This window comes from Oncorhynchus nerka, linkage group LG11, assembly GCF_034236695.1.
Source record: "Oncorhynchus nerka isolate Pitt River linkage group LG11, Oner_Uvic_2.0, whole genome shotgun sequence".
Taxonomy (NCBI): Eukaryota; Metazoa; Chordata; class Actinopteri; order Salmoniformes; family Salmonidae; genus Oncorhynchus; species Oncorhynchus nerka.
The window spans coordinates 11,704,426-11,713,035 of record NC_088406.1 but is presented as its reverse complement, the minus strand read 5'-3'; the positions used below and the strand labels follow the sequence as shown (position 1 = coordinate 11,713,035).

Here is an 8,610-nt window from a genome sequence, read left to right as displayed (position 1 = left end):
GTTGTGGTGGTGCTATTGGGTAGTAACTCTACCCGTTGTGGTGGTTCTATTGGGTAGTAACTCTACCCGTTGTGGTGGTTCTATTGGGTAGTAACTCTACACGTTGTGGTGGTGCTATTGGGTAGTAACTCTACACGTTGTGGTGGTGCTATTGGGTAGTAACTCTACACGTTGTGGTGGTGCTATTGGGTAGTAACTCTACACGTTGTGGTGGTGCTATTGGGTAGTAACTCTACACGTTGTGGTGGTTCTATTGGGTAGTAACTCTACCCGTTGTGGTGGTGCTATTGGGTAGTAACTCTACACGTTGTGGTGGTTCTATTGGGTAGTAACTCTACACGTTGTGGTGGTGCTATTGGGTAGTAACTCTACCCGTTGTGGTGGTGCTATTGGGTAGTAACTCTACCCGTTGTGGTGGTTCTATTGGGTAGTAACTCTACCCGTTGTGGTGGTTCTATTGGGTAGCGCTTTCAACCTGATGTAGAATGTGGTGTGAATGTGAACCGAGGTAGTGGGACAAGGGGAGTGCTTGTGAATCCGGGGGACTCTGTGGTTGAAAGGCAGGGGAGAGATGGAGAGAGGAGGAAAGGATGGATGGAGGGAGAGATGGGGAGAGGAGGGAGAGATGGCGAGAGGAGGAAAGGATGGATGGAGGAGGGAGAGATGGGGAGAGGAAGGAGAGATGGGAGAGAGGAGAGGCTCCCACAGTGGGTAAGCAGACAGTGTGAAGAGGGAGTGATGGGGAGAGGAGAGGCTCCCACAGTGGGTAAGCAGACAGTGTGAAGAGGGAGTGATGGGGAGAGGAGAGGATCCCACAGTGGGTAAGCAGACAGTATGAAGAGGGAGTGATGGGGAGAGGAGAGGTTCCCACAGTGGGTAAGCAGACAGTGGAATGTTTCTGTTTTCATTTTAGTGTATGATGAGGAACACACACACACACACACACACACATGCACACGCACACACACACACACACACACACACACACACACACACACACACACACACACACACACACACACACACACACACACACACACACACACACACACACACACACACACACACACACACACACACACACAGATAAACTCACACTGACTGTATGACGAAGGAATCATGTGTAGGGGGTCTGTAAGTTCTGTCAGACTGTCAGACTCAATACTAACTCTTCCAGCATGAGTAGACACTACGTAATCTTTATTGTTCATATAGACGTGTTCCATTATGACACTTTATAAGAACACATACTAATATTAACAAAGTAATATAGTGAAGTTAGAGCAGGAAATTAATATTTCCCTACAGAATTGACATTCCCCTGTTGAAATGAATATCAACGAGCCCTAAATCACGATGTGAGCATGGTTTAGGCTAATATTTGGACATCATGTATTTCTTGGTGGTTTCTAATTGGACATCATGTGTTTCTTGGTGGATTCTAATTGGACATCATGTGTTTCTTGGTGGTTTCTAATTGGACATCATGTAAAACTTGGTGGTTTCTAATTGGACATCATGTGTTTCTTGGTGGATTCTAATTGGACATCATGTGTTTCTTGGTGGTTTCTAATTGGACATCATGTGTTTCTTGGTGGTTTCTAATTGGACATCATGTGTTTCTTGGTGGTTTCTAATTGGACATCATGTATTTCTTGGTGTTTTCTAATTGGACATCATGTGTTTCTTGGTGTTTTCTAATTGGACATCATGTGTTTCTTGGTGGTTTCTAATTGGACATCATGTGTTTCTTGGTGGTTTCTATTTGTCCATCATGTGTTTCTTGATGGTTTCAAATTAGACATCATGTGTTTCTTGGTGTTTCTCTCTGGTCTCAGAAGGATGATGTAACACTTTGGAGCAAACAGACAGAACAGCAGCCCAAAGCTGGAGGCCAGGATGGCAAAGATCTCTACAGCTACTGTGTACTTCCCAGGAGAGCTGACATAGGCAGGGATGAAGGAGATCCACACGGCACAGAAGATCAGCATGCTGAAGGTGATGAACTTGGCCTCGTTGAAGTTGTCTGGGAGTTTCCTGGCCAGGAAGGCTAAGAGGAGACAGAGGGAGGCCAGAAGGCCGATGTAGCCCAGCACCAGAGAGAATCCGACCACAGAGCCCACTTCACACTCCAGGATGACCCTCGGGCCCCGACCCTCTCTTCCCCTCCTCTCAGCAGGTCGGGGTGGAGCTAAGGCCAGCCACAGCCCACAGATCAGCACCTGTGTAAGGGAAAATAAGTGGATGGAAAACTAGTTATCTTGAGTTATCTTAACGAGTTATCTTGAAAAAAAATGATATGATCAATGAAGGAAACAACTACATTCCCATAGAATACAGTAAAAACTAGATGTTAACCTGGATGAGTGTGCAGAGTGAGATACCCATCCTCTGCTGGGTGGGGCTGAAGTATCTCATCAGGTTCTCTCCAGGCAGAGTGGCCCTGAAGGCCACCAGCACCACCACAGTCCTGCTGAGCAGACAGGAGATGCAGAACACAAAGCTTATACCAAACAGGGTGTGTCTCAGCATGCACGTCCATGGCTTCGGCTGGCCAATGAAAACCAGTGCACACAGGAAGCAGATCTTGAGTGACAGCAGGAGCAGGAAGCTGAGCTCAGAGTTGTTGGCTTTCACCTGGAATGAGACAGAGAAAGATGATTTACACAATGACATGTCAAAAATCCCATCCTTATATGACACAATCTCATCTCTGTCCAGTACCTCTATAAATTATCATATGATTCAACTCACCAGGGCCGTGTGACGGTGGTAGAGGAAGGTTGCCAGGGCACCGGCTGTGAGTGTTGCCCCGGAAACTGAGATGACAGACAGGATGACCCCCATGGTGTCGCTGTAGGAGAGGAAGTCCACCAGCTGGGCGATGCAGGCCGTACGATCAGGGTTGGACCAGAAATGCTCTGGACACCTAATACAGTCATCTGACCCTGATAAAGAAGGAAGAAGAATGAGGAGTCCAAATCAGGACCAATCAGGTTTGAGGAAAAATATGAATTGGAATCAGAACCGTTGATAGACTACCTGTTGTGTTGCTGATCTCTCCCTCAGCACAGGACAGACAGTCAAAGCAGCACACAGGCCTCCCCTTCTGTACCGCATGCCTGGTACCAGGGGGACAGTCAGCACTGCATACAGACACAAGGACCTACCAGAGGGGGGAGAGGATGAAGCCATAATTTTCAAAATCATTGCTATTATCATAATTATTTCACAGACAGGCAGGCTTGCTGGACCCCTCTGGGGATTATGTCAGGAAAATTACCACACAAATATCTCAAATTCAGTGTAATTTAACTCCAGAGTTGCACTGCACTCTAAGGCGCATATGAGTGCAAGAGTTGTAACTACTGTCCCTGGTTCGAATCCAGGCTGTATCGCATTAGGCGGTGATTCAGAGTCCCATATGGCGATGCACAATTGGCCCAGCATCATAGCGGGGTTTTCCGTCATTGTGTATAACATTTGTTCTTAACTGACTTGCCTCATTAAATAAATGTTAAATTAAAATAAAAGATGTCGATGTCAGAGCTTTCACTCTGAGGTCAATTCCTGTTATCCATTTGGTCTACTTTATGTCTTTCTCTTTTCTGTATGGTTGCCTCAGGGTGATAACATAAAAATTAATACACACGCACACACGCACACTCACACACTCACACACGCACACACACACACACACACACACACACACACACACACACACACACACACACACACACACACACACACACACACACACACACACACACACACACACACACCAAGCTAAATCAAATTCGGCCGTGATTCACACAAACATTCCACTCTGCCTCAATGACACCAAACTGAACAGTTCTCACCTCATCTCCGCTGCCCCCACCCCACACCACTTTATCCATGTCGATGTGAAACTGGTCGTCCGATCCCTCAGAGGACAGAAAATGTCCGACCTGGACAAACTCTGCCGTCCCCTCGGGGGTCACATGCCAGTTGATGATGTCATAAGAGGCAGGCGGATCACCATTCATGTCGAAGTGGAAAGATTCCCCCACAGGAGTACTGAAGTTCACTCCCCTCAGATAATGAACAATCTCAAAGAGAAAAGGGCATTGGTACAGGATTAAGAGTTAGAACCAGTTGTGGCATTTGTTTTTTAGTATTCAAACCTTACAAAGTGTTTCACTGTATCCTAACTGGAAACATTAGTCTTCTTAACTTGAAAAGAGATCCACATGTTTTTCTCACCTGGCTGGGCTGAAGCTTCCTGATATCAGGGCACTGTCCACCATTAAAGACTCCGTCCCCTGGTCGACAGGCCATCATATCCTGTATGGCGTAGGCGATGGCGTACACAGCCTTGTACACATTATAGCTGGCTCTCAGCTGAGACACGTCAGCATACTGGCTCTCCCCCTCACCTAGGATTGACACTTCATTTTACTGAAATAACATTGGGAACCAGGACCAAAAAACAGAGATTTAGGTGTAAAGTCTCCCTCACGTATGACCTCTGACCCCGTACACTGTCGCCGGGACGGCAGTGTCACGCTGAGGTCAACCCCCAGAGAACACCCAAACATCTCCTCCCACAATTCTCTCAGGAAGGGGTCGGACTTCAGGTAGTCCCCGTCTGGATGGAGGCGTGTTAGGAAAGGCCCCAGGCCGGGAATGTCAGCTTTCTTCAGTGCAAAACCGATTGTCCCGGCAAGAGAGGGCAGGTTTTTCGGGGAGGCGATAGTAGAGTAGGTGACCCAGGCCTCTGAGGCAATCCACTGCTTATCTGTAATGTTCTGACGGACAACCTCTTCCATCAGGGCCTGGAGAATGAAATCGTTAAAAAGATCAAGATAATCAAGCTGAAAAGCATGATTATCAATTAGGAAATTATTGTGTCTGTAAAGGGCATCAAGACACGGTAAGACACAAGGACACTGCTACAGCTGTGTTACAAATCATTAACAATACTCTGACTGGTAACTGCTCACCCCTGAATGACCTGTGAATCCTACAAATGCCACCACCACTCTGGCAGTAGATCCTTTGATGGTGTCCACTATGTGCCTGATCTGTCTCTTAGACGGTACCTTGGGGATGACAATCAGTGAGAGAAAGGGAAGAGAGTCAGAGAAAATGTATATGTTAGATTAGAAGAGAGGGGGAGTCAGAGTGAAAGAGAGAGAAAGATAGAGCAAAAGAGAGAGTGTACATTGTCAGATCATCAGAGTGAGGTCGTACCTTGGGAATGACCTCAGAGTAAGCGACACACACCCCAGATCCCTGGAGCTCTTGGAGAAGCAGCTGAACCCCAATCTTGCCATAGTCTCCATCCCCTGACAACAGCCCCACCCACACCCAGCCCAGCTGACGCAGCAGCTTGGCCATGCCCCGAGCCTGGAAGGCATCGCTGGGTACCGTACGGAAGAATGAGGGGTACCTCCAGGTGTCACTCAAACACGCACAGGTGGCAAAGTAACTCACCTGGGAGAGAAGAGAGTGAGAGAGAGAGAGAGAGAGAGAGAGAGAGAGATCGTGAGAGAGACAGCGAGAGAGAGAGAGAGAAAGAGAGAGTTAAGGATAATTATAATTTGTAAATGACAGAGAGCAGAGGGAGAAGGAAAGTAAACGTTAGAGAGAGAGAAATCTAGATAGAGATTGAAATGTAATGTGAAAAGAGTCATCATCTCATCCCAACCTGTAATCCAACCCCTGCCTCACCATGGGAAAATCAAATGGCCCGAGGGTCTGTGCCACCACGATGGAAGCTGAGGAGCGGGCATCGCCGATGATGACGGGAACCTCAGGGGTTGTGCCACACTCTGTGCCCACCACGGAGGCCTCCTTGCCGGTCACCATGGCTAGGGCTGCCCCCAGGGTGGTGCCCTCTGACAGGCATGTGTCAGATGCCAGGAACCCCAGGGTGAGGTTATGCAGGAGGGCTGGGTCACGATTAATCTCCTCCACAGCAAAGATCATAGTCTGGAGCCAGCGGTAAGCACGCTGGTTGAACCTGACAGACGGAAGAAAGGAAGAAACAGAGAGATAGGAGCTAACTGAATACACATTACCTTCAGGTGAAAACACAATGACAAAAAGATGTTATCACACAAGCTGCATACATTGTACAGGTAGAATTTCCCTTAATGCTCCTGAACTCCTGCTCTGGTAGAGGGGCTTCCACATGGATGGGGAACAGGCCCCCAATGACCACATCTCCTGCCCGATAAACACTGCCCGAGACGGGCTTAGCTTCCAGCCGACAAGCCCCCTCTCCACCTCCATCCAGACCCCAGACAGACCCAGGGACATGGAGACAGTAGAGCAGCAACAGCCAACCACACAGGCTCATCACCTGGAGAGAGACAAGTCTGAAGACTGGGAGAGTTCCGTCACCTGTTGGAGAGAGACCAAACCAAGACCTTGTAGACAGAACACTCTGTAAACAGAACGATATTAACAAAACGTGCCATCAGTGAAGATATACACCACAGACACCTGTAAGCGGATGTGAAAAAACAGCGATTGACAAACAAAATCTTGTTCTACCTCTGCCCTATCTGGCAAAAGCAAGCCTTATCCTGGTGAGACAGACAGACAGAGAGAGAGAGAGGATGAGTGTCTGTCAGACTGGCATCTCCTGCAGAGTGTGAGAGTGAAAGAGGTAGAGGAAGAGGAGAGAAGGGGAGCTTCTGATATAGGGAGAAATGAGCCCCCGGCTAAAAAACAAGCACACGGCCACCAGGGGTGCTTGTAGGGAGGACGGGGCAGGGGGGGGGGGGGGGGTTAATTGGGGACTTGTTATTGGAGGATAACTTGGGGAGCAGGTAATTGGGGGTAATTGGAGAAAGCCTGTGAGGGTGATGTTATTGAAGGTAATGTGTAGTACAGGAGATACAGTATCTGTTCTTCAACAACATCTGATGGATCCATTCAGACAATATTACATCATACTGTACTTTAAATTATTTTATTAATTGTGGCTAAATGGATTGGCGAGATGGGTAGAGAGTAAGAGAGAGAGAGTGAGGGAGAACGAGAGAGCGAGAAAGAGACAGAGAGAGCGTGAGAGACAGAGAGAGAGAGAGAGAGAGAGAGAGAGAGAGAAAGTCATGCAGAAGAACAGCTCCTGACTTTTTATAACTTTCTGGTTGTCAAGAGTGAGTTTAACACGTGTGTCAAATGTGCCAGCTAGCTTACCATCTAACTCCAACTGTTTACTGGTGGTAACCATGGCAACACCAGCAGCAGCAGCAGACTGAGAGACTTTCCCCCCTTTTTTGAATTTCAAGCAGAAATCAAATCAGAGAAGGGAAGAATCCATAAACAGAATTCTGATGGAGAACCGGGATACTTTCTTTGCAGACTGCTCACACAACAGGACTGTTACAAACCTGTTATTTTACACAGACCACACAGACCACACTACAGCTGGAACCAGGCATTTCAGCTGTACAACAAAGAAAGGCATCTGCAAGGGAAGGCAAATACACATTTTTGAGGACAGCGAGAAGGACCAGGAAAACAGGTTTCTGATGGTAAACATGCACCAGAACGGCACTATCATGGTCCAGGGCAGTGACGCTGCACTCAGCTCTTTTGTGCAGGACTTCCCCACCCTAAGGAAGATAGCGGAATCCAAAAAAGACAAGGACAGCCCCCTCGACCTCTCTCTTCAGGCACACCAACAGCACGAGCCCAGGCCCAGACCTATACCCACACAACAGTTCTATCCTGCCCCCTACCTGCCTACAACCAACATAGTCAAGACCACCATCAGCCTGCTGAGATACAGGCTCTCTCTGTTAGAGTTAGATGTATGGGTTACTGACCTAAAGGAGCAGCCCCTCAGCTACACCACCTACAGCCCAGACACAGAGCTTCTACAGGACAGGATCAACCAGTGCAGGTCCCAGCTGAAGAACTCTGTCTAGGAGCTGAGAGAGAGCCTTACCACAGCGCTTGAGGAGGTAAAAGCCACCATGAGGAGAGAGCTGGTGCAGGTAAAGAAGGAGATGTTAAAGGAGTTGTCTGTCATCAAGAGGGTGCCACAGCAGATAAAGCAGACTGTAGAGACTCCTAGAGAGAAACTGCAGCCCCTCACCAACCCTTCACCCACACCCCCAGTCAGCAAGGAGGCTCATATGGGGACACCTCCTAAAGAGAGAAGTTCTCCGGTCCCCCACACACACCCCTCCTTCTACACAGACCCTGTGCACCCCAGCCCCAGACTGTAAACCAACTACTCTGGTAAAAACCCACTGAGGTGGCCATCCTCATTGACCCAAATGGGAAATTAATCAAAGAGGATAAACTCTTCCCCGACAACAAGGTGTCCAAAATATGGTGCCCAAAAATGCAGGATGCACTCCACATCCTGTCCCAGCCTGACATTGACACACCAGGCCACGTAGTGAGATTTAAAACGTCTTTGGGCTGAGATCCCACAAACGGGATCGATATGACAACAGCCAGTGAAAGTGCAGGGTGCCAAATTCAAAACAACAGAAATCTCAGAATTAAAATTCCTCAAACATACAAGTATCTTATACCATTTTAACGGTAATCTTGTTGTTAAAGAAAATCTCAGTATGCGTTACGTTCAGTAGTTCCAAA

At 47.9% G+C, this 8,610-nt stretch overlaps 1 protein-coding gene across 1 annotated transcript; it reads right to left on the bottom strand.

The window, feature by feature from the left end:
* Positions 1-1,203: 1,203 nt before the first annotated feature.
* Positions 1,204-6,649, bottom strand: LOC115137577 (extracellular calcium-sensing receptor-like). The gene is made up of 12 exons (XM_029673895.2): positions 6,544-6,649; positions 6,117-6,390; positions 5,716-6,007; positions 5,236-5,478; positions 4,986-5,084; positions 4,502-4,817; positions 4,246-4,418; positions 3,861-4,091; positions 3,043-3,166; positions 2,755-2,948; positions 2,359-2,637; positions 1,204-2,222 (listed from the first exon to the last, which is right to left on the bottom strand). The coding sequence occupies exons 2-12, from the start codon at positions 6,344-6,346 to the stop codon at positions 1,773-1,775; spliced, it is 2,631 nt and encodes an 876-aa protein (XP_029529755.2). The 5' UTR covers positions 6,347-6,390; positions 6,544-6,649; the 3' UTR covers positions 1,204-1,772.
* Positions 6,650-8,610: the final 1,961 nt, after the last annotated feature.